Below are 26350 nucleotides of genomic sequence, written 5' to 3' on the forward strand. Positions count from 1 at the left end.
TGCTAGCATGTGATATTGTGACCTTTAACTTTCTTCCACATTCCGATTTTTGGACTGTTCATGTTGACACTGCTGCTGGGGGAAAGAATTGTGTCCCCAACAGGATGGTGAAGTCAGGAGCTGGAGCTCGTGGGATTCTGGGCCCACGGTTAAGAGACCAGTCAGTGAGTGTGGGTTTGCAATCCTAGCTGTGCTGTTGATTCAGCAGGATCTTCTCTGAGCCACGTTAACCACATTAACGTTCTTCATTGCCTGCTCTCTGGCCCAGGTTCCCACTCTGCCCCTGCTAGGAGTGTAGACCAGACTGGGAACAGATAATCGGGGGCTTAGTAGATCTGCAAGGGAGGGGCAGTTGGTCACAGAAACGAAAGACAAATGGCTGACTCTTTCCATAGTCCCTTCAGGGATGGGGCTCTAGTCACAGATTGGAGCCTTCGTCTCATCGTTCCCTTATAATTTGTTAGTTCTCTTCGCGTGTTAGGGGCTATCAGTTCTTGGCAAGGGGCTGTAAATGTTTCTTTCCAGTCTCATTTGTTCTTTTACTTCCTCCTTTTGCTTTCTTTTTTTTTCTCTCTTCCTCCCTTCTTGGTTTTGGCGCTTTTTCCTTCCTCTCAAAATGTTTGTGCTTCTTTGTGGGTGGTTTTTTGTTTTTTTTTTTTAAACCTGAGTCTCATGCTTTAACTTTCCTTCCAAGCTTGAAGCTGGGCTCCTAGATGAACGCCAGTATTTTTTGTTTGTGTGCATGCATGTGTGTGTGTGCATGCACAAGTGTGTGTAAAGGTTAAAGTTTATTTCCATTACAATGACAATATTCACCTGGAGAAAAGTTTAAAGGTCTGTTGTATTATTCAGTGACTATTAAGAAATATAGCATGCTCCATGTTTCAATATAGATCATTCTCTGTTTCTTGATTGTAAGATACTAAAAATGTTCTGCATCTCAGGGCACCGCGGTCAGAATGGAATGGATAATCTCCATGAGGCGCTGCCATTTTGTCCCTTAGCACCTGGAAGCAGAGGCCATGGGCTCTGGGCTGGGCCACTCTGGCCAGGCCTGGCAGGAGCCGCTGCTGTTCAGTGGCTGCAAGAGCTTTCAGATTAGGTGCACTGATCCTTGCCAGCCCAGACGCTGCCTGAGCTGTGTCCGCCTTCTCCTTGGCAGCCCCTGTCACAGGCCAGGCCTGACAAAGCCCAGAAGACCAAAGGCTCAGGCTGCCAGAAAAACCTCAGGATTTGTTTGCTCCTTGTGCCCCAGCCCCAGGCGCCGGCCTGAGGACAGAGCCAGGGTTGTCAGGAAATCCACGCACAATCTCTGGTGAACTTTGGATGGGACATGGGGCTGGGGTTCAGCAAGGGACATGTGGGTGGGGCTCGGGACTTTGATCCTGAAGCCCCTTTGGCTCTGGGGAGGTCTCTGGGCAGGTACCTCCCCTTTCACTGCCCAGGCCTTGCATCCCCTCTGGCCTCTGTTTCATAGCCTTGAATAGCTAGCTGCCCAGAGCATGGGCAGTTTCCATTGTGTTTATGTGTCTTCCCTCCCCAGATAGGTCGTAGCATGGTCTTGGGCAGTGGAAGGTGTGCAGCCAAGGGTGGAGGAGTGGGGGTACGTGGTGGACCCCAGGAGCCATTGCTGCTGTCAAATTTCATGTAATTCTTTGAGTTGTGTATCCCCAGCTAGACCAAAACAACTTGGAGCAGGGATGTTTGCCCCAGTTTTGTCTGATATATCTCTGTGTCCAGCCCTTGCTGCAGGGGCAAGGAGAGCAGACACATGACAGATGTTGGGGCTTCAGTGCCCCCACAGAAATAGTGAAGGGCCTGAGGTCAGGTAGTGTCAGGAGGATGAAGAGTGAAGGTGGAGGAGAGGGCTCGACATGGGCTCCGGCTCGAGACCCAGCTTTCCCTAGTGAGAGCAAGCCCCTCAGAAGACAGAAGGCCCGAGGGGCACCTCCATGACTGAGCAGAGCTGGGCTCTGTGGCACCCACCCGGTGGGTTGGCACTCACATTGGCAAGGTCCAGCGGTTGAGAGACAAATCCAGCTTTCAGGCAGTGCCCAGCAGATGTTGCTAAGCATGACCCTGGCCTCTGACTCCTTTCCCTTCTTTCTCCTCCTTTTCTCCTCTCCCTCATCCTCCTTTCCTTCTCCCAGTGTAGCCGGGGCGCAGGGGTGCTCTTGTACCTTTGCTCTGGGGCCCCCCCGCACAGACCAGGTCCAGCCACGCCCCACAGACAGAATCCAAAGGCAGAGAGATGGAGTGGTGGTAAAACAGAAGGGCATTTATTTTGGTGAGGCTGACAGCAAGAAACAGTGGACTGGCATCTCAAAGACTGTCTCAAAGGCTCAGAAAATACTCTCAGGTTTAGGTAAGGAAAATGGGGAGGGGGGCCAACATGGGTGGGTGCGTGCAAGGGGACAGGGAGAGTCAAAGCCATCATTGTCCCGGCACCGTCAGGGTCAGGATCTTGCTGGCCTGGGGGTACTCCTCCTTATGAAAGGGGCTAGTTTTGATTCCCAGCATGGGATGCTTTGCCCTTCAGGTCTTCCGTCTGAGCCCAGAGACAGGCTGGAGAGAGAAGAACCCACCTGAAAAGTGTGAGGTCAAAATGGAGGCAGCCGAACTCCTCCTTCCCCTGCCCTGACTTGCTTGTTAGCCCTGCCTGTGGGTGGGTTCCCCAAGATGGATGGAGCAGGTCAGGGGAGAGGTCGGAGTCTTGCCTTTGATTGCGTCACTTCTCTGTGGGGAAGTCAGGGGTGGGATCCTTCAACCTCCTGGCCCACATTTTTCTTTGCAGGCACTTGGGTAGAAGTAATCTGCCATAATTCTTAGGAACGTCCCTACGAAATCGGATGCCTCAGAAATCAGGCTGTGTTTGCTTCCTTCTTTAAAAACAGTGTTTTCCTAAGTGGCTCATGGATGGAGGTGAGGTGTTTGATCCCCATTTTCAGTTCACTTTGTGTGTCTGATCGCTAAATGTCATACATTACAACTTCCCATGAGCAGCAGCCTTGTGGCCTCACAGGGATACGCCGTCAGCCGTGTGCTGCCATTCCTTCTCTTCTGCAAGTCTCCAAGTTGGCCAGGTCTGAGAGTGGTACACAATTTACATTCTGAGCCCGCAAGGCCCCCACCCTGTGCTTTGCTTTGCGGAAAGGTCAGATTCCCCAATCTCCTAGCTCTTTTATCTATCCCCTCGCCCTGCAAAAATCCAGCACCAAGATTTGTCCTGGGTCTTCCAACTCCCTCTCCACCCCTCCAAACCTAACAATAATCCATCACTGTTATCTCATTTGGTGTTTACAAAGCACTTTACAGCCATTGTTGCGAGTTTTTCCTCTTATTTGCAAAGTACTTTACAACTATTATTACAAGTCTGTCCTCGGAGATGGGGTAATGCTGACCCATTTCCGAGAGAGTCGGGTTCCCACTGCCTTCTAAGTGGCTGGACCCATTCCTATGATGCCCAGCACTGGAGAGGTAGGGCTTTCATAAGTGAAGGTCACAGCTGCACCCTTAGAAATCAGGCAGAGAAACTTGTTTGGGGCCCCTGCCCACTTGCCCTTTGGGAAGCTCCACCCAGCATGTTTCTAATGAAGGCATAAGAGATGATGGTTACCAGGGTTCACACCGGGGGATGTTCCTGCCACTGGGGCTCACTCCCACTTCTGGCAGCCTGGCTGCTAAGCAGCAGGGTTTGTACTTCCCTTTCTTCTGTCCAGGGTAGGGGTGTATGTGTGTGATGCAAAAGAGGAAAATAGTCCCCCCATAGCGGACTGGGAGCTGCTTAAGGTGATCAAAAGTCTTTGTTTTTGTTTTAATTTTTTATCAGATTTTTTTTTTTTTAAAGAGGCAACTATGGCATTCCAGAATGGCATTTTTAAGAAAGAAAAGACCACTTTATAATAGCTAGTCTACCAAAAACCCCCTCCTCCCTGGGGGCCTTAGCTGCTATCAGGGTGGGCCTAGCAGTTTATGCGTTGCCCTTTTCATTTAAGGTGAGGGCTAAACATTTTCCTTGATTGTTACCCTGTCTTCGTAATAATCATTTAAACTTCTGTAACATGTTGTTGAGTAGGTTGGATGGCAAGCCTTTCTGATAGAAAACATGGAAACTTCTGTAGATTTGGAGGGGTAGTTGACTGTAGAGAGACTGGGTACATCTGACAGGGTGCCTTGAGGAACCATGGCCTTGACCTCCTATCCCATTTTTTCCTTTGGCTACTGTCATTCACAGCAGACCCTTTAATATGGGTCTGACTTCTGCACTTCCCACCCTAGACAAGAAACATCTGCCATACAAATCCCAGCTTGGTTAAGGTGGGTTCTGAAAATGAGTTGAGCCTTATTATTAACTCATTATTGGTATTTTGGCCCAATTTGCCAAACTCGGTTATTAGCTTTCTGAGAATAAGTTTCCCTCTTAGCTTTTGGGACATCTATCAGAGTGCTTAAATAGCAGATGCTCAGTAAATATTTGTTAGTGACAAATACATATTTGCCAACCTCCAGGGCCTTTTCCTGGCCAGTAAAATAATTGCCTTGAATGTAACCTATTCTGTGAGGCAAGTGTGAAGGAGTTTCTAAGGCAAACCTTTGTGTCGGGGTTTCAATAAGGCCAGTGAGTAGCAGAGAAACCTGTAATTGCCAGGAAGGCTTCTTCGATGAGATTTTGCCCCTGCATATAAAACCAGAAGTGTGAAGAGAAGAGGAGCTCTCCCCTCCAAAAGAGGACCAGATTATGAGGTTTTTGTCTCTAGGGTCTTCTTGAGATAAACCAGAACATGGGAAAGAAGCTGATTTGTCTCTCTCTCTTTTTTAAAGGTATTTTCAAAAAGGTTTTATTAATTTATTTGAGACTTAAGAGAGAGCATGAACAGGGAGGAGGGGCAGAGGGAGAAGCAGACTCCCCACTGAGCAGGGAGCCCAATGCGGGGCTTGATTCCAGGACCCCAAGAGGCAGATGCGTGACCGGCTGAGCCACCCAGCAACCCCTGGTTTGCTATCTTTAAGAGGAGGAGAGTGTGATTCTTTATCTGTGAGACCTACATACTGGAATATTTATGAATGAAATGGTAGAGCGTCTGGGGTTTCCTTCAGTTATTCAGGATGGAGGAAAGAGGGTGGAGAGATCCATGGGAAAAGACTGGCCACAAATTGTTGGAGACTGGATGATGATTAAATAAGAGTTCATCCTGTCCACTTTTGAGTGTGTTTAAACCTTTCCATAATTAAAAAAAAAAAAACCAGAAACAAAACCAACCAACCAACCAACCAACCAACCAAACAAACAAACAAAAACCCAACGGAACAGGAGGGTTGCATTAGCAACAGTCCTCCATCCCCAAGCAAGATTTAGGCTGGAAGACCATGTATTGGTTCAATTTTGAGGCTGGAGTGCCATCTAGTGTTCATTACAAACACCCATCCAAAGGACGACCTTGCAAGTAAGTGCCTCTCCTTGCTCTAAGGTCCTTCTGTGAACTCCCGGTGAACAGGGTTGACTGGCTCCTGGCAAGGGCAGCACTTGCGGGTTTGGAGGTGGAGGTGGCTATGATGGTGGCGAGGGTGGTGTGCGGGCTCATTCCTTGCCTCACCCTAGCTCAGAGCAGCAAACTCGGACGGGACTTGTTGTTTTGTATGCGGCTCTGAAAGTAGGTGACCTTGCTGGAGGGTTCTCAGTGTGACCCAGGTGCAAAAATAGCCTCTCTTGTGACCGGTGTGTGCTCAGCTCCCTGGCCTGAACAAATAGCCCCTCACACCTGCACATTGTTGACTCGGTGTAGACACACAGCTACTTGTTTGCAGGTGCAAATGACTGTTTGTGTACCCAGAGTTGAGGGAGGGCCCCCCACCATCCTCTTCTTCAGCCCACGTTCCCTTACAGCAAGTAACTGGGCCACAGTACTAGGAGAATGTGTGACCTTAAAATCCAGTGCTAGGTCCTGGTGGAGGGAGAGCTCTTAAAACCCCTCCTCTCCAAGTATCCCCCGCCCTGTTGTGAGAGAGGAATCCACTCTTGCCTCTGGTAGTAGGACAAGAACGGTCCAAATTCCAGGGTAGCTGCATTTAGGGACAGAAAATATGGGTGGAATATAAAATATTCTTCAAAATAGGAAGCGGTGTATATGGAGTCAGGGAGATTTCTGGAACTTCTGAGCCAGGCTTTGTACAGATCATACGGAATAAGAAACCTGGCCCAGCCTATCTCAGCAGGGAAACTGCAATGGGCATGAGTGAAATTTGTCAATTGTAAAACTCAGTAGACCTGGACAATAGAGTTGGGGGGGTGAGTGAGTGTAGGAGACTGAGAGTGGTGGCAGTGTGCCCAAGGAAGTGAATGACCCTAAGTCACTGTTGCTTGCAATATGGACCTATATTTTATGGACCAAGAAGCAGGAAAATCTGTCAAACTCTGATACAGCGTATTATACAGATGCACTGAAATGACAAAAATGAGTGAAAATGAATCACAGCCTTTTTTGCAGGGCAGTTTGAAAATTTTGAAAACTTTCCAAAAATGTAGTCCCTTTGGTTAATTCCTTAGGAGACTCCCCTAGGAGTAGAATTACTAAAGAATAGGCAGAAATGCTAAGAATTGTACACAAAAATGAGCAGAAACTGGGTAGAGATTAAATAAAAGTTTAATCATAACGAAGGATGGCACATTGGTATGATGGGATTCTGTACTATGCTGAAATGAGTTGATGAAAAATTTCTAATTTGGGAAAAATACCTTGGTATCATGTGAAATAAATAGGCTCAAAATTATGTAGTTTGACCTCAACTAGGCAAAGTATGTGTCAAGACATGAAGTATTGCAAAGGTTAGAATAGAACAAAAGGTTAATAACACTGGTGATCTTGGAATCAGAGGATTACATATCATTTATATTTTCTTTTTTTTTTTTTTTTTATTTGACAGAGAGAAACACAGCAAGAGAGGGAACACAAGCAGGGGGAAAGGGAGAGGGAGAAGCAGCCTTCCCGCTGAGCAGAGAGTCTGATGCGGGGCTTGATCCCAGGACCCTGGGATCATGACCTGAGCCCAAGGCAGAGGCTTCATGCCTGAGCCACCCAGGCAGCCCCATTTGTATTTTCTTTGCACATTTTAATTTCTAAATTTTATGGAGCAAATCTTTTGTTTGTTTGTTTTTTAATAATTAAAATAAAATATTTTTATTGAAAGCGAAAAGGAATCTGAATTTTGAAGGGAAAAAAGAGAGGAGAAGTTCTGGGTGGAATTCAGCGTTGGGTGAGAACCTCAGGGCTAGGGGCTCTGAAGGAGAGAGAGGGACAAAAATGCAGGCTGCTGGTGGTCGCTGGCCGAGTCTTCCTTTCCTCGTGACCAGGGAGAGCCTTGCTGCGACTGCCTGCGATGCCCAGAGTACAACTGTCTACTTCCCCTGACAGTCCTGTGAGCTGAGCCTCCAGTGCTTGAGGTCCGAGCCCAGAAAATGGAGCTCCCCCCCAACCTGATCCTCCTTGTACTCCTTGCAAGGAGAGGGCATCATGTCCTCGGCCTCTGGATTCTCCGATGTTAAGTTTTCTGGGCACAAACAGAAAGAATTAATCCTCCATCTTCTTTTCCACCCAGTAGATATGTTTGATGACTTCTCGGAAGGCAGGGAGTGTGTCAACTGTGGGGCCATGTCCACCCCGCTCTGGAGGCGCGACGGGACGGGGCATTACCTCTGCAACGCCTGCGGCCTCTACCACAAGATGAATGGCATCAACCGGCCCCTGATCAAGCCCCAGCGCCGGCTGGTAAGCACGGACCCCAACTAGGCTCAAGTCCCCTAGTCATTCCCTCTCTTGGCACCTGGCGTCGGGGCTCACGCTTGGTGGGAAATTCCCAGGGTCTGAACTTTGGACTTAAGTTTGTTTGTTTGTTTGTTTAAAGATTTTATTTATTTATTTGACAAAGAGAGATCACAAGTAGGCAGAGAGGCAGGCAGAGAGAAGGAGGAAGCAGGCTCCCTGCTGAGCAGAGAGCCCAATGCGGGACTCGATCCCAGGGCCCCTCATGACCTGAGCCGAAGGCAGCGGCTTAACCCACTGAGCCACCCAGGCGCCCCTGGACATAAGTTTTTACAAAAGATTTTATTTATTTATTTGAGAGAGATTGAGCACAAGCAGGGGGAGGGGCAGAGGGAGAGGGAGGAGCAGACACCCCGCTGAGCAGGGAGCCCCACAAGGCAGGGCTTGATCTTGGGATTCCGGGATCGTGACCTGAGCCATAGGCAGAAACTTAACCGACTGAGCCCCCCAGGTGCCCCTCAAGTCATCTTTAAAAAAGAAGGTGTGGGTGGGTGGCAACGCAGTAATTTCTGATATCTTTAGAGTTAGCTCCAGCAGCTAGGATGTTCCAGACCGTCTAGTTTAAGCCCTTTGTTATGCAGAAGTGAAAAGTGAGGCTCAGCACAGCCAACAGCCTCGCCCACGGTCACAGGAATACCGAGTCTCCCATCTGGAACCAGAGTCCGGGCTTCCTGGTTCCCAGTCCAGCCTTGCCTTGGACATCTCCTGTTTTCACATCAACCCCACAAGGAAGGGGAACTCTTCCTTACCCTGTTTTCAGCTGAGGAGTTAATAAAACCCAAAGCACAGGGGGAGATTAAGCAGGGTGTGCTGGGCCCTACGGCTGGGAAGGTTTGTAATGGGGTTTTTGGTTCTTGGCTCTGTGGTCTTTTCTAGTATAATTTGATTTGGGCCAACACAAGCTAGGCTTCATGTATATTAGGGAGGGAGGAACAGAGGGGTTAAGCCCTGATGGTTAACTTTCTTGGGGTCCCAAGGCCCATCCAGCCCCTGATGACACTTGAATGCAGTAATTCTTCCTCACATTTATTCTACTTTTGAGGAAAGCTTTTCTGCCTCAGGGCCCTGCCTGAGGAATGACTGATATGCCACTAATGTCAGTGAGGGTTAGAATTCACTGTCCTCCTGCCGCTGAAGTCCCTGTTCTGCCCCACTCCCAGCCAGGAGGAGCTAACGTGAGGGGAGAAACTGATCCTTCAGCTGCTCGGAGGTTCTTCAGGGCTCTGCTTGATGACCTCGCCACCCACTCAGGGCGGGACAGCCCCTTGGGGCTCCCCCTGACGTAAAAGCAGCAGCGGGCCTTCCACTTGGACATGAAGGGTCTGCTTCTCTGTTGCAGTCGGCTTCCCGCCGGGTGGGCCTGTCCTGTGCCAACTGCCAGACCACCACCACCACGCTGTGGCGCCGCAACGCCGAGGGTGAGCCGGTGTGCAATGCCTGCGGCCTCTACATGAAGCTCCACGGCGTGAGTAGCCCACCCTGCCCCCGCCCCCCAGCTGCACCAGGGGTCCCATCCCCTAGCTCTCACTGGTCCTCCCACTTGCAGACATGACGTCATTGTTGCCCTCTCTGCCAAGACACTGAGATTTGGAAGGAAACTTACAGGCTGTCTTGGACCGTGTGGGCTGCTATAAAGCACCGCAGACCCAGTGGCCTGTATACAACAGATATTTACTCCCACATTCCTAGAAGCTGGGAGTCCGAGCTCTGGAGCCAGCGTGGTCAAAGGCTGGTGTAGATTTGGAGGATTGCTCTCTTATGGAATTGATTGGCATGTGACTCTTACTGCAAGTGTTCATGGGGAAATTTCCCTCAAAGTAACTTTTTTTTTTAAGATTTTGCTTATTTGACACACACACACACACACATACACACACAGACAGAGAACACTTAAGCAGGGGGAGTGGCAGACAGAGGGAGAGGGAGAAGCAGACTCTCCTGCTGAGCAAGGAGCCCAATGTGGTGCTTGATCCCAGGACCCTGAGATCATGACCTGAGCAGAAATCAGGAGTCTGATACCCATGAACTGAGCCACCCAGGTGTTCCTGGCAGTACTTATTAAGGATAAAAAACACATGTATCTTTTGACCAGCAGCTCTGCCTTTGGGAAACTGGCCTGTAAAACAATAAAAGAATCAGTATGTAATGATGTTTGAACTGTTGACTGCTGCAGTATTTGTACTGGCAAAATCTAGAAACCATCTTAAAGCCTCATAAAGGAATGGTTGATTAGATTGCGGCAATACTATGTTGGGGAATATTGTACAGAAATTTAAAGAAATACCAAATTAGAGCCATGTATCTTGACTTGGAGTAACAAAAAAGCATACTGCAAAGTAATATACATACTATGCTCCCATACTATGGGGGTGTGGGTGTGTTAAACACAGACAGATACAGATGGATGCATGGATGTGCACACATGTACATACATGTGTAGATCTGTATGTGTGCGTACATGTTGGCAGATGTTTTCAAGTGTAAGAAACATAAGAGGCCGGTCCTCCAGTTGCCCCATAGGACAGGATTGATAACGGAGGGATGTTTTCTTTCTTTTTTTTTAATTAGTTTTCTTTCTTTTTTTAAATTAGTTTTTTAGTTTTAATTCCAGTGTAGTTAACATATGGTACTATTTTAGTTTCAGGTGTGCAGTATAGTGATTCAACAGGTTTGGGTTTTTTTTAGTTTATTTGAGGGAGAGGAGGGGTAGAGGGAAAGGGAGAGAGTATTAAAGCAGACCCTGTGCTGGGCAGGGAGCCTGCGCCAACACAGGGCTCAATCTCACAACCCTGAGGTCATGACTTGAGCCAAAACCAAGAGTCAGACACTTAACCCACTGCACCACCCAGGTGCCCCAGTGATCCAACAATTCTGTACGTTATTCAGTGCTCATCATGAGATGTGTACCATGTTTTCTTGTTAGTGAGAAAGAAAAAAATAGCCAAAATATAGTTAAGACCAATCATAAGAAAATATACTTCTTTCTGCAGAAAAGTTTATCAAGGATGTTTGTTGAGTCACTGTGATAGAGAGAATGGAGGGAAAAAACCTTCAGTAGGGAAATGGTTGAAGAAACTCATGTTCTTCAATAGGGGAATGGTAGAAGAAATGGGGAAAGGAATATTATGCAGGTATTAAAAAGATTTTGTCCTTAAAAAATTAAAAAATAGAATTAGCATATGACCCTGCAATCCCACTTCTGGGTATAGATCCAAAAAGAATGGAAAGCAGAGCCTTGAACAGCTATGCATGTCCTCATGTCCACAGTAGCATTATTCACAATAGCCAAAGGTGAAAGCAACCCAAGTGTCCACAGTTGGGTAAGCACAATGTGGTCTGTCCATGCAATGGATTACCAGTCAGCCTTTAAAGGGACATATGTCCGGATACACAGTACCAGGTGGATGAACCTTGAAGTCATCATGCTAAGTGAAAGAAGTCAGTCACAAACGGACAAGTTTCATGTGATTCTACTTCCACGAGGTACCCAGACTAATCAAACTCATAGAGACAGAAAGTAGAATAAGGGCTGCCAGGGGCTGGCAGACGGGGAAATAGCAAGTTTGTGTTTAATGAGGACAGAGTTTCAGTTTTCAAGATGAGAAATGATCTGGAGAGAGACAGTGGTGATGGTTGTATGACATTGTGAATATCCTTAACACTACTAGAAAGGGTTGAGATGATAGATTTTATGTTATGTGTATTTTACACAATTTTTTAAAAAAGTATTGAGGTTGGTGGGGATAAACATGAGGGCTATATTCTTCTGAGGTCAGGATGGGCTTCAAGTGGGCCAAAGTCAGGGTGGGGGGCTAGAGAGAAGAGAGGACACTTTCCTCTAAAGGTGGGAATACTGTTGGATCCAGCTCTCAGTTGACCAGGAGGCAGGTTCAGGTTCACCTAACCGGCAGTAATTCTCTTAACCATTCCATTTTTTTTTAAGGTTTTATTTATTTATTTGACAGAGATCACAAGTAGGAAGAGAGGCAGGCAGAGAGAGAGAGGAGAAAGCAGACTCCCTGCTGAGCAGAGAGCCCGATGTGGAGCTCCATCCCAGGACCCTGGGATCATGACCTGAGCCGAAGGCAGAGGCTTTAACCCACTGAGCCACCCAGGCACCCCTTAACCATTCCATGTTTAATCTCTGAAGTGGGTAATTACTTTTCATTCAGTATTTCAGGCATAGCCTTTATGAGTCCCATCCAGGAGACAAGCACAGACCAGGAGTTAAAAGATTTGGTTGACCTGGCCTAAGAAACCAAATATGGGGAAGGCATGCTATTTAAAAATACTTGAAAGATGATCTAACAATTCTCTTCCCCAGACTGTTGTCTAGGCACCTGTGCGTGGTTCAAGAGCATGACACTTGACAGTCACTGCTTGTTTATGAGAAGTCAGTGCAATAAAAGTGTTGTCCATGGACAGTTTATCTCAGGACCTGGCCACAGGGCAGTCTCCCCAACATGATCTCTTGTTGCTCCCCACGGAAAGACCACATTTGGCTCCAACCAGACTTAATGCAGTGCTGAACTGCTCTAAGTAGAGTGACTTGAACTCTCAATTCACGGGGGCTGGCCCAGTGTCTGCCTATTTTCTCGGCATAATTATTAATAGCACCCCCCTTGTCCTTTTCATTGTGTCCTGATTTTGCTGATAAACTAAAGGTTTTTGCAGAAACTGTTCCTGCTGCCTGAAATGCCTGCCCCTTGTCTACTTGCCGACCTCTCACAACTTAGGCATCACCTCCTGAGTGAAGCCTTCATTAATATGGTCATGTACCACTTCCCCTCCTCCCCAGCTGGGAACACAGTTTAGTGTTTCTTCTCCATTCTCCCACACCACCTATGAGTTTGGTTGTTTCCTGCTTGTCTGTCTTTCCCAGTCAACTGAAACTCTGGAGGGAAGGAATGGTATCTTTACGCCTCTATTTCTCTAGGTGAGTGGAACACAGCACATAGTATAGGAGCTCAGTACATATTTGATTCCTTTCTCCAGGTGTGCCGGGGGCTGACTTACCTATTCCCAGCCCCAAGGTTGGTAGAGGAATTGCTTAGATGTTGCCTTCTCATAGTGTGTGTGCATGTTTAAATACTGTAGCAGATCATGTATAAGTGGAAAACCATATATATTGACTTGTAACCCTCTAGGTCCCAAGGCCTCTTGCAATGCGGAAAGAGGGGATTCAGACCAGAAAACGGAAGCCCAAGAATCTTAATAAATCTAAGACACCGGCAGGTGAGGAAAAGAATTATGTGTAATTGTATGACTAACTCCGTAGCCCCCGGAGTATGTGAAAACCAGGTTTTCTTGGCTGGGTGGGCCAGCCCAGGCTAGGGAGGCATGAGAGCATTGTGCAGCCCCCACTATTCAGGACAGAATGATAACTCAGGGAGAAGTAGCATCACCATGCAACATCTGGGGTGCTTTTAAAGCAGGCTCAATTCAAGGTGCGTGATGACTGCCAGTTGCAAAGGCACTAGTGGTCCAGCTGGACCAGTTGGGGGCCAGAAACAGAAAAGAACACTACTTTTCGCTCCATCTTCTGTGCTGCAGCTGGCCATTCAAGAGCTTGGTTCCTTTATGTTCTCCTTGAGATAACTGGGATCTAGGAAAACAGGACCCCATTAGTAAACCTTGATTTGTAAGCCAATGCACAGTTAACATCATGCAGTACCTAGCATTTTAGAAAGCTGTTTCACCATTAGTAGTTCATTGGTCCTTAAAGTTCCCCATATGACTCATTATCCCCATTTTACTCCTGAGCAAACTGAGGCGCAGAGAGGTTAGTAACTTAGCTAGAGTCACACATTTGTGCGTGGGTAGACCTGGAATTAAACCCCAAGTTTTTACACTTCTGGGTCCATATTCTGTCGCAGGTACCACTTTACCATCTCAGTTTCTAGGTGAAGAGTGAGGACGACTCATGTTTCTATCAAGAGTGCTCCCTCTTCAACACTGCTACCCAATTAAAGTTTTCATGGGAAATACTGCCATAGAAAGTAAATCTGCATAGAAAAGTAAATCAGTAAATACTGCCATAGAAAGTAAAATACTGCATAGAAAGTAAATCAGCTGATCCGATGGGAACTTTATCTTTTAATCTAAGGCATGACAAACAGATAGATTTCCCCTTTCCACTGCTGAGACCATAGCCAAAGTTCTCCTTTCCCAAATTCCACAGCACTTACCCCTTCGGGCAGTAAGTCTCACTAGAATTTTCCATGTCTCACCCCAGTGGCCCTCTGCCTCTCTGCCTGTATCCGTACTGTCGTAGAAGTACAGCACCATGTCCTGGGGAACGTCATCACCTTATATGCCGCAGGGACAGGGAGAGCAATCATTTAGTTCAGGGGAACAGCCCCATCTTCGAAATACCAGATCCAGGGAGCCAGGTTAGGCAGCAAAACCTCATGTGAACAGATTCCACTATTTATTGCCTTTATTTATCTCATGTGTGGAGATTCACATCTTTTGCTGCAGAACCGTGAATGTATTTCATTAAGGGATGTTGCCTCCGGCACCACTGGAAGCATTCTATAACATACAGTTATGTTATAGAATATAACATATATAACATATAAAATGTAACATATAGAACATACAGTTATGGATTTTAATACCAGACACTTTTGAATCCTGAGACAAATGTGGTCTCAAGGGTTTGGAATCCAGGGTGGTGTGCCTGTCCCTTGAGAAAGTTCCCTTGACATTCTGGTATTTTCATGGGTCCCATTTGACAACCGCTGCCCAGCACTCATGAAGGACCCTGCCTCCCTCCCTGGCAGCTATAAATAACGCCATTAGCATGGACCTACCCTGGCTGTCTCCAAGGACTGCCATCCGTTTGCCTCTGCCCCTGGTCTGGGTGTCCTGACTCGGCCTTATTCTAGGTCCCTCGGGTGGTGAGAGCCTTCCTCCCGCCAGCAGCGCCTCCAGCAACTCCAGCAACGCAGCCACCAGCAGCAGCGAAGAGATGCGTCCCATCAAGACAGAGCCCGGGCTGTCGTCCCACTACGGGCACAGCAGCTCCATGTCCCAGGTACCCCCTTCCCCAGGCGGGGGGATAGGACCGCAGGTGGGACAGTGGTACACCGCCAAGGACCAGGTGTCTGGGTCAGCACTGGAACACGGGAGCTGTAGCTGGGCCCCAGCAGGTGGCAGCAGGAGCTGCTTGGTGGCCTTGGGGCCCCACTGAGGCTAGGGGTTGTCTGCATGAGGGTCTATTATTTTTTTTTAATTTTTTATTTTTTTTTATGAGGGTCTATTTTAACACATCTGGTCAAGTTAGGATGATTTGGGCACACAGCTATGACGCACAAATGTTGAGTAGCTCCTCCATGCTGGGACCTTTGGATACAGGGAATGCGAAGGGACACATTGGGATACAACCCACAACCTGAGTCAGGCTGTGTGCCTTGAGGGATGGCCATATGACTGTAGCGGGCTGTGTAAGGTGGCACATGGGCTTTCTGGGCAGGCTGTCTCCTAAGTGAGAGGTGGTTTGGCCTTCACCTTGAAGGATGGATAGATGTTTTTTTAAGATTTTATTTATTTATTTGAGAGAGCGAGAACAAGCGCAAGAGAGAGCACAAGTCTGGGGGAGGGGCAGAGGGAGAAGCAGACTCTCCACTGAGCAGGAATCCCAATGCCGATGCCGGGACTCGATCCCAGGACTCTGGGATCATAACCTGAGTGGAAGGCAGATGCTTAATGACTGAGCCACCCAGGGGCCTCAGGATGGATAGATTTTAACAGGGGGAGAGGAAGGAAGATGACCCTCCTGGCATGGGCAAAGGTGTGGAAACTACAACGGGCAGGGTGGGTGGGCACGGAGGGTTGGTGTGGAGGTCGTGGGCAGGGTGCCATTTAATGAGGGTCAGCTACAGCTCCGGCCTCAAATGTGTGTCCTGAAGATGGGTCAGCAATACTGTCATTTCCCTCTTTCGAATATGATGGCATTCCTACTCCCCAACCCCTTCCCTCTTTGGTTCCCCTGTTTGGGATGAGGATAGTCCCACACTTGGTCACTGTTTCCTATTAGTCCTGATCTGTTCTCTACGTGCACTTGAGGGAGGCTATATCCTAAAAAGCTTTTTACTGTCAAGGTAAAGGAGCTGGTCTCATAGAACCAGGAGAGCCAGGAGCCCCTTCTGGGTATGGAGATCCGATGGTGATAAAACCATGGAAAATGTCTCCTGTAACTATCAGAGACTTCTGAGAAACCACAATATCCACACCTCTACTGGGTCCCAGTGCTCAGAAGCAGCAAATGAATCACACAGACCCTTCACATCCCATGGCACAGGGCTTTGGAAAAACGAGACACGTGCTGCTTGGTTTCTTATCCTGACCTTGTCCTCGGGTCCTCTCCCCTCATCCCTTTCCTGGCGGGGGAGCCAGCCTGGGGACATCTGTGTCATGGGGCTCCCCTCCCCAGCCCAAACCCTCCCCATCCTGAGTCCTGAGGAATGATCCCATTGAGCTCATCTTATGCTTTTTGCTTACAGACGTTCTCAGTCAGTGCGATGTCCAGCCACGGGCCCTCCATCCACCCGGTCCTCTCGGCCCTGAAGCTCTCCCCACAAGGCTACGCATCTTCTGTCAGCCAGTCACCGCAGCCCAGCTCCAAGCAGGACCCTTGGAACAGTCTGGCCTTGGCTGACAGTCATGGGGACATAATCACTGCATAATGTCACCTCCTTCCCTCCTCAGATTCCTGCATGGACTTGGGACTTGGAGGATGGCAGAGATGAGGCTCTGGGGCCCCAGGAGCCAGCCCGTTCTGTTGGAGAATGACTCCAGAAGAACAACTGGGAAGAAACTTGAAATTGACAGATTGGTTAGGGGAAGTGGGTGTTGGATTATATCAGATGCCTTTCAAGGGTGGACTCCTGGGAAGAGCCCAGACTCTGACCTGGAAGAACCCACCCTTTACCATGAGCACATTTAAGCCCCTTCTGTGGACTAAGAGACTTCTCTGTTGTTTTCCAGCCCACCCCTCCCCCGTAGGGGACTCGATGTCCTTTTGCCCTGCCCTTTCACCACCGTGGCTGGAGATGGTGGTTTTTCCATGGTGTTCCCAGCACTGGGGTTCTGAGGGTTGGTGGAGGGGGCTAGGCGCTGGGACCTCTGGTCCAGCCTGAACCAGGGCACCTGTTTGACATGTGTGTGGATACAACAAGCCCCAGGCTGCTGCTGCCTCTGTCCAGCACTCCCCCTTGAGGCTTGGCACACCCCTGCATTCCTCAGTACCAAATCTTGACCCAGGAAGCCTCAGGTGTGGCTCCGATGCCACTGAATGCTTCATGGGGACACAGAGGAGAGGGCTGCTTCACCCACTGCAAGGTGTGCCTTGGCCGAATCACACCTTGGCAACTTCACCTCTCCCAAGTTCCTTTCCCTGGCTCTCGGCTCAAACCTCCAGTCCCTTCTCCTCACCCCCCAAGGCCTCTGAAAATAAAAATCCCTCCATTGCTGAGTGATTCAGCTCGAACAGGTGTCTCGCTCTGCGAAACAGGAGCTCGGCAGTCTAGCCACAGCAGCCTCCCCCTCAGCTGTGCCCCAAATCCTTCTTCCCTGTCACCCACAGTCAGGGTCTGAGGAAGTACAAAAAGGTTCTGCTGCTAAAGCAAGTTTGACAAACACTCATCTAAGACTTGAGATCCTTCCGGAGAGCATGTCTGGTAGACACCGTCTCCCTGGGGCTGGGGCCAGCCCCTGGGCCGGGCAGAGGCTTTCCATGGATTCTGGCTCTCTTGTACTTGGATTTCGCCAGTGCCGCTCTTGTTCTGTGGAGATGTGCCTCTTGGTCAGACAGCAGGCCAAGTTCATCCAAGGGGTGTGGAGCTCCAGCACCCACTTCCTTTCCTCAGCAGGAAGTCTGAGTCTCTTGTCCGGGAATCAAACAGCTCGGGATGTTGCAACATCAAAGGAAACACAACAAAACCGAACTCAGATGGAAAGACGATGACAGAGAAGACACCGAGGGTGGGCCCTGAGGGAGCCTCCGGCCCTGTGCTCTTCTGGAATTGGCCTTCTTCTGTCCATGTTGCTGTTCCTGCCCGTGGTGCTGGGGCTCACAGAGACTCCTCTCTGCTGGGCCTCCTCAGCAGCAGAGCTATAGCTGACTGTGGTCTTCCTACATTCTCCCCCCAGAGGCCCAGCTCCCAACCCCCAAATCCTCCTGGCTGTAGCAGAGAATATTTTTAAACCAAGATTCTGTTTTAATCATCATTTACGTCGCTTTCTTCCGTGAAGGCCACCCTCGTGTACCTTCCTAACCCACAAACCTGTTAACATTGTCTTAAGGTGGAATGGCTGTAAAATCAGTATTTAACTAATAAATTCATCTGTACTCCTCTTTTCCTTCTCCTCCCTCAGAGGTCATTACTGGGAGGCTCGATGCTGCCCTCTGCGAGGTAGTCCCGAGTCACAGAGGCCCCTTCGCCGATCTGCCCACAGACTGCACAAAATCGTGTTCTCTCTTCACTCATGTATGGCAGTTGGCCAGGACTTCTTTATGAGACGCTGGCTAGTGAAAAGAACCCTCGTCCCAGCCCTGCTACTGACTAGTTTGCCACCTTGCCCGGTAACCTCTAGGCTTTGGTTTCCTAACAGAGAGTCGGGCCAGCCATTAACTAAAGTTCCTTTCACCCAACGGTTGCTGCCTGATGAAGGGGGCCATTTCTAGAGCTTTCCTCAGGGCCAGCGGGGTTGGGGGTGGGGCGTGAGGCAGAGCACAGAGTGGTGGTCTGTCCAGCCCACCTGGCTTAAGATCACCCTAACTTGTTCTTGCCCTCGTCCACTTCTTTATGGTTTGATCCAAACCAGCTTCTAGAGGGGAGATGAAAACTTGTCCCTTATCCATTTGTCTTCACCTGCTTAGGCGACAGAATGGCTTAATCACTTCATTGTAAAAGTGGGCTAGGAGTGGGGGTAGTGGGCCTGAGGCCACTCTCTGACTCAGTACCTGTGGGATGGAACCCACACAAGCAAACCCGTCCCCGTTCAGAGCTATTCGTGGTGGCCGCCTGCTGCTCTCACCTGGCTTTTGCCAAACCCATGGGCAACTGTGGCCTTGGCTTTTCAGAGCACCCCCGTTATTTCTGAGCAGGTAAGGGGAAAAAAACTTAGGACAATCAAATTTTATGCAAAATTAGAAAAGCTTTTAAATTTGCTAAGGAACAGTTAACCTACTAAATAAACATAGGTATAATCCAGAAGAACGTGTAGTGGATGACTGACAACTACGAGTAATAAGAGATTCAAAAACATAAACCCTAGCAGGATTTATGCTGGTTTTGGGAAGCACACGTTTTCTGATGACTAAGTCTTGGCTGAAGACATTGCCACTTCCCTTTAGGAATGGCTTTTCTTTTTTTTTTTTTTAAGGTTTTATTTATTTATTTGACAGAGACACAGCAAGAGAGGGAACACAAGCAGAGGGAGTGGGAAAGGGAGAAGCAGGCTTCTGGCCAAGCAGGGAACCCGATGCAGGGCTCAGTCCAGGCCCTGGGATCATGACCTACACCAAAGGCAGATGCTTAATGACTGAGCCACCCAGAGGCCCCTAGGAATGGCTTTCAGAACAACCTCATTCTTTATAGAGACATAACTTGCTCTTCAGCTCAGATGGTATCAGCAAGCTAGATTCAGCTTTCCTGCTCTCCAGACTTGGTTGCTTCCCCAGATCGCGTCCATCCTCAGAAGAGGTCAAGTTGCTATCAATCAGGATATTCTAAAGGATGCAATTCCCCGAGGGGCAGGAAGTGGCTGGTGTGGGAGGATTGGAGGTGGAGAGGCTCTCTCAACGACAGCATCATTACAGTGATGTGGTGAGTGAAGCAGACAAGGCATGTGTCCAGGTTAATCAGTCCTTCACATTCTCACCTCTTGCTAGGGCGAAACCTTTGGAAGTGCAATTTAAAGTAATAGTCGGAGAGCATTTTTGAATTTTTGTAGCATGTTTAGCTGTGATTATACCTGGCTTGGGATGGTAAGAGTGAAAATATGTTTGTATTCACTGGACATGCACCTCATGGAACTGGGTACGGGTTATTTGGAGGAACCTCTCACCCCTTGAGCTCCTAGAATTTGACACACCTGAATACTGAGTGCATAAGAAATAGCCATTTGGAAAGCTGCTTTTGGAGTGGAGGGTTTTTTGTTGTTGTTGTTGTTGTTTGCTTTTTAATCATTTTCTGACATTGGAGACTACTCTTCAGATCGTGTCCTTGCCCTGCTTGAAGCTAGAACCAAATGCCATCTCCCGTAACAACCCAAATAGGTGTGTCATCCCATAACCAAGGACCAGCCTCAGAGCTTCAAAGTTTAGCCTGGGAGGTGGAACCTGGATTCCCAAGGTCTCTGCTCCCTGACGCTTCTTTCATTTCAGCCACTGAGGCCTCTGTCCTGAAGCCTCCTGGGGCATGCTGCTATTCTAAACCACACTGGGTCCAGGACGATTTTACTCTCCCCTTTAGGGGCTGTGGCATGTCACTCGCAAACAGACTGTTCAGTAACTGTGAGAACTAAACAATCCAAGTGCAGGGAACATGAAAACAGACCTCATTTTTCCAAGTCCGGTTCGATTTTGGTCTGAAGCCTGGGAGGGCATGAGTTCAGTTTTGCAGAGGTGATCTACAGTGGTGCTGGCAGTTACCAGGAACAGAGGAGTTCAGATAAAGCCTGCAAGGCGCCCAGCGCTCGGGCCCAGCCTCTAGAAGTGGTTGCAGGCTCTTTGTGGGGAGGTCTTCAGATGGACACAAAAAGGGAACTTCTCCTGCTGAGTGAAGGGTGATAAATGAGACCCCCTTGCCTACACTTCATACACACACACAGGCACGCACGCACGCACACTCACACACATACACACACTCCATCCCCTCCTCTTCCTGCTCTCTGGTGATTGCCTTCTGTCCTACAACTGCGGTGGCCCCCTTTCACCTGAGAAACGAGGATGGGCCCACCTCCACCTATCCTTTTATAAGGATTTTATAAGGTTTAGAAGAGGTTTTTAAATAGGGGCACCTGCTGTTCTAATCATGGAGCAGTGGCAGGTTTCTAACCAGTGAAACTCTGATTGCGAGGAGTTACTCAGAAGCAGCACAATACTGGTAAATAGACCATACTGCAGACCCTTTACAAGGGCTGCAGTCTCTCGTGCGGCCTCTTCTTTTTTTTTTTTTTAAGATTTTATTTATTCATTTGACAGATCACAAGTAGGCAGAGAGGCAGGCAGAGAGAGAGGAAGGGAAGCAGACTCTCTGCTGAGCAGAGAGCCCGATGCGGGACTCGATCCCAGGACCCTGAGATCATGACCTGAGCCGAAGGCAGCGGCTTAACCCACTGAGCCACCCAGGCGCCCCGAGATGTAAATTTAGACTTCTCATTTCCTCCCTTGTTCTTTTCCTTTGGAACTCAAGAAAATAAAAAATTGGCAATATCTGTTATTTCTAGGGTTCTTGATTATCTGAGACGTTTGAGCTGGGATGGGGGATGGGTATGGTAAGAAAAGACTGAAGTAACAGAATCCTCAATAGGCCCAAGACCCGACCTCTGCGGAACAAAACAATAGGTAATGTGCTTTTCATCCTAAAGACAATGCTCTATTATTCAAAGAATCCCCCAGCACTGCTCTAGTCATATGGGTGGGAAACACTTCCAGGAGGTCAATAACACCCACCACCCCCCACTCCCGCCTTGACATCCTTGACAGCTGTTTCCTGGGGCAGCTTGCCTTGCAGATATCCTTAATATGGCTTCCAGCCTTATCACAGCCAAAATCCCCTTCACCCCATCCCACACCTGTCATAATTCTCATGATTTGAAACTGTTTTATTTACATGATTATTTAGGCTTTTCCTCATTTTTCACAGATCAAAGACAGAACCACATGTAAGTGACACCTCCATTTTCAAAAGAAGGAAGACATAACTGCTAATCCCTGCTAACAAGCGCCAGATAGCTGATACACTGAGCTGGTTGACCTCCCATCCATGGCAAGGACATCCAGTTTGGTTAGCTTTATGATCCCGGTGTGGCAATTAGATGGATGGTTACCTTGGGCCGTTTTGACTATTTAAAAACAGCTTATGGGTTCTTACTGGGTGAATCACAGGGCCCCAGGGGTTCTAGAAGGGGACCACTGTTGTATACTCCTGCAATGAATTCCATACCCATCTCTATCCATGCTTCTTCCTCAAACACTGAAGGAGGAAGTCTACCAGAAAGAGCCAAAGATGGAACCTGCGATTTCAGAATTATAGTTCGGTTTGGCTGTCATCTAGCTGCAATAGTTGGGGGCAGTTCACCAAAAGGCTCTTCCCCTTAGCATCTTTATCTGTGAAATGCTTTGGACCTAGGAGATCTTTAAGGTCCCTTTGAGTTCTACGCAGTCATGATTGCTCCAATAACCTGAAATCATCCTTGCCATGCTGCCTTTCCTTTTTGTCATGTTGTGAGAATGGTCAGGAAAAGACATAAAGACATTATTCCCCAGACACACACTGAACTTGGTTTAGCATCCAGGATTGGGCCAATGGCTCTGAAATTATAAGAAAGGGGCTCAAATCTCAATCTTTTTTTTTTAAGATTTTATGTATGTATTTATTTATGTATTTATTTATTTATTTAGGAGAGAAAGCACAAGCAGGGGAAGGGGCAGAGGAAGAGGGAGAAGCTGAGTCCCCGCTAAGCAGGGAGCCCAAAGTGGGGCTCAACCCCAGAATCCCAGGATCCCGGGATCATGACCTGAACTGAAGGCAGATACCCAACTGGGTCACCCAGACACCCCACCTCTCTCTCAATCTTACGTGCTCTTGTTGATACAGATGAAACCTCAGCGTCCCAATATCTGAAAAGTTTCCTCTGGAGACTCCAGGCTGAGGTTCTTCAAATGGAAAACTGTACCTTTTTCTTGTGACCTAAGTAATGACTTAAAAATGTTTCAGTAGCTATACGTACAATAAGTATCATGTCACAAAGTAGCCATCCTGGAGACTACTTTTTCCAAAGTTGCAGCCATTTTATAAATACATGTTCGAATTCCCTTTAGATTCCCTTTAGACAATTTGCTCATCTCAATCTAAGAGAACCAGGCTATGGCTTCTTAGCCACATTTAGTTTGGGGCCCCAAGTAGAATTAAATCGCTTGACCGATTTTTGTCATCAGTCCTTTCTAAATGTCCCTCATAAGGTTAGGAATTTGTCATCGGTGACAAGCTACTAAGGAATGTTTTGCAGACTCTGAAAGGGTCTGATGCCAGCAAAGGAGGCAGGGGAAGTGGGAAACATTTTTCGGGTCTTCTGCGGCAGCCACACTGCAGAGGAAAGCATGCTGTGTGTTAGTTCTGGTGCATTTTCTTAAATCCAATGATGCAGGTGTCTTCCCTCACTACACAGCTGCACTGAAGAGGTTTGAGAGGGACCACAGGTCATGGAACTGAACACACTTCTGAGGCTTCCTGCAGGGTCCTGCATAGAGAGCATTCTAAGTAAGTCATTTCTGCAATTTGGGGCAGTGGGTTTTGTTTTGTTTTGTTTTGTTTTCTTAAGATTTTGGGGGTCCAGACCTCTCTGAAAATATAATAAAAACCAGACCCACTTTCTCAGAAAGGTACCCATACCCTGAGATTTTGCACACTATTTACTATTTTAAGGGTTTTATAAACTCTGGAAACTTCTCCATACACCCCAGGTTAAGAACTCCTGCTCTCAAGGCTCTGCTTTAGTCTAGTGCTGCAAGACTCTGTTGGCCAAACTGACCGGGTCAATTCCATCCAGGGTATCCTGGCCCTTGGTAGGACCTTTCTATTAAAGCTGTGAAGTCAAGCAGTCAAACAATCTCAGGGCAGTTGTCAAGGGCCCTGGTGCTGCTTGGCGCCCAGGAGGCCCTGCAGCCTAAAATCTAGCTATTCTCATGAGGACACCCTCACTAGGAATTCCTGGGAGCTTCTGGGTCTGAGTCTGTGGGAATACGATGCGGCTACAAGACACAGGCTGCTAAGGATTTGGGGAAGTTAGTATTGCCAAGGTTTCCAGTAGATGGCCTGGGAGAGTCAAACTGAAAGAAAACTGGACCCCGCTAGAAGAAAGGATACCTGCATTGGGAGACCAGGTCTGACTCATTTACAGATCATGAGGGGTCTCGGGGATCATCTGGTCCAAGCCCTCCAGTCCCATTGTTGAGGGAATTTGCCCAAAGCCATGGAGCTGGTGTGAGGAAGAGCCACTCTTAAGCACCTACCCGTCTAGGGAGGCTCCTAAGAGGCTCCTGAGACCGGCACTGAGGTCCCATCCGTGCAGTTACTGCACTCACCATGTGGGGGCACCAGTGTTCTCCTCACCTGTGGTCACCAGACTATAAAAGCCTGATTTTCAAGCAGAGGTCAGCCCAGAAATCATGCTAAAAAAATGTATCTACTGCTTATTAAGCACCAGTGCAGGTCAGACTCTGCTAGTAGATTTATATATCCACATAACACATGTATATCCCTCACAGTCATGTTTCCAGCACAAAGAAGATACGACCCCTGGATTTTAAGTAACTCACTGAAGGTCACAAAACTCATATGCCTCTAGACACAGGTAAAACCTCCTCTCTGTGGTTCAGAATCCCCAAACTCTTTCTTTGGTAGTCTTATTCCTCACCAGATTCTACTGCTTTTCTCCTATTCCTTTTTCACCGACTTTGAGGTGGCTGTATATTCGATTTTCATGTTCACTGTAACTTTAATTATGTTGGAGAAATCAGAGGCACAAAGGAAGACAGAGAAGTTGGTTGCATGGCCCTTAGAAAGCTAGGTGCTGAGACCCAGGCTCCTGTGGGCTTTGGGGTTGCCCCAAATCCAGGAGGCGAATAATAATAACTAAAACATACTGAACTCTAGGCCAGGCCCAGTGCTAAGAGATTTATGTGAATCATCTCAGTAAGTCCCACATTGGCCCAGTAAGTTATGCATTTCACTCCATTTTACAGATGAAGAAACTGAGGCACAGAAAAGTAAATTACTTGCCCAAGCTCCATCCACTGAGTGGTGAGATTTGGACTCAGTCTGATACAGAAACAGTATTCTTCACTTCACTGCTATTCTATAGATATACTCTTTTAGGAGTTTGTCCTTCTCCAACCTTATTGTCTTAGAATGATGTTTACATACACTTCCAGAGCACTTTACAGTTTATGAGTGTTTTGCATCTAATATCTCCTTTAATCATTCATTCAAAGAATACTTATCACTGAGTGTCTGCCAATTGCCTACCAACTGTCAAGTCCTTGCTGCTCCAAGTGCAGTCCTTGGACCGAGCAGCAACAGCAGCAGCCCCTGGGAGCTTGCTGGAAAGGCAAAATGTTGCACCCTGCTAAAAAGCTGAGTCAGAATCTTCGTCTAAATAAGATTCCCAGGTGATTCACTGGCATATTAAAGTTTGAGAAACCCTCCTTTTTGATATTTCCATGATAAATCCATATATATATCTCACAACATGAATAGATACAGAGATACTGTGACTTGCTTGTCTTCCCATGGCTGATAATGTGGCAGTTCAACATAAAGAGCTTACAGCTGTGCTTTGCACATAGTATGTACTCAACAAATAGCTATTAGTATAAATGACGGAGTCAAGCTGTGAACCATTTGATTTCTTAACGCTAGAGTCCTCTGACCTCTGCAGAGCCTTCTGAGGCATCAGGCATTCATTCCAAGAGGCAAGGCAATGATTGTGGCTCTGGCTTCCTTCCCAGCTCAGCCAGGGTCTGATGTGGATTTAGGGCTCCAGAATGTGGATTTAGGGCTCCAGAAGCTACTGTTTGTGTACACCTGATCCTAGAGCAGGGGCATCCCAGTGGGGATGTTGTTCTCCAGAAGAGGCCAGATATAGAAAGAGGGAGACCAGAAGGTTCTCAGGGGATCCTTCCTGGAAATTCAGCACCTGTAAACCTCATGCCCTCTGTCTCCAGGATTCCGCTGTGTTGAGGAACTTCAGTACCCCAAACCTTCCTAGACTTCCTGTCTTCACTTCCTGCCCCTATTCCCTTCAGGCCACCTGTACTGCTCCCTCTCAATCAGCCATTCACAACCTGAGAAAGAAATGGGCCTATCTCCCGTGCTGAGCAAGTCCTCCTCCTCAGGACTCTCTCCCGTCCATGGTGACTGCCATCCTGGACAGTTTCCAAAAAACGTGCTCCGGCACTTCCCCAAACATCCCTGTTGTCTTCTTGGAAACTGCTGGCCCCCCATCCTCTTTGGAGAACTAACAATGGAACACAATTATTTCTGAATAGTCTACCATTTTATCTTTATTACTCTCTGAAACAAAAATTTAAATGCTCCTTTTGATAAAGCAAAAGTTGCTTATGACAAAATCAATAATACTCAAATAATATAAAGTGAAAGATCCCACTCTTTAAAATTTTCATGAGAATTTCTTGACGACCTCTTTCATTTGCCAAATGACCTGAGCTTGGAAACCGTTCAAAATCAACTCAAAGAAAAGTTCTCATTAGACACTTCACTTTTCTCTATAACTTCATG

General features: G+C 47.8%; 1 protein-coding gene across 5 annotated transcripts in view; it reads left to right on the forward strand.

Annotated features, from left to right (window-relative positions):
* The window catches only part of GATA4 (GATA binding protein 4), an 83084-nt gene extending 64905 nt beyond the window's left edge, over positions 1-18179 (forward strand). For 4 of the 5 annotated variants that reach the window (XM_059177367.1, XM_059177373.1, XM_059177384.1 and 1 more), the window contains 5 exons: positions 7594-7763; positions 9157-9282; positions 12965-13052; positions 14708-14856; positions 16325-18179. In XM_059177367.1, coding sequence (XP_059033350.1) covers positions 7594-7763; positions 9157-9282; positions 12965-13052; positions 14708-14856; positions 16325-16507 — 716 coding nt within the window. In that variant the 3' untranslated portion in view covers positions 16508-18179. The remainder of the gene's footprint in view (positions 1-7593; positions 7764-9156; positions 9283-12964; positions 13053-14707; positions 14857-16324) is intronic. The other variant, XM_059177393.1, reaches the window with a different exon arrangement.
* Positions 18180-26350: the final 8171 nt, after the last annotated feature.

The sequence above is a fragment of the Mustela lutreola genome, chromosome 1, assembly GCF_030435805.1.
Source record: "Mustela lutreola isolate mMusLut2 chromosome 1, mMusLut2.pri, whole genome shotgun sequence".
NCBI classification, from domain to species: Eukaryota; Metazoa; Chordata; class Mammalia; order Carnivora; family Mustelidae; genus Mustela; species Mustela lutreola.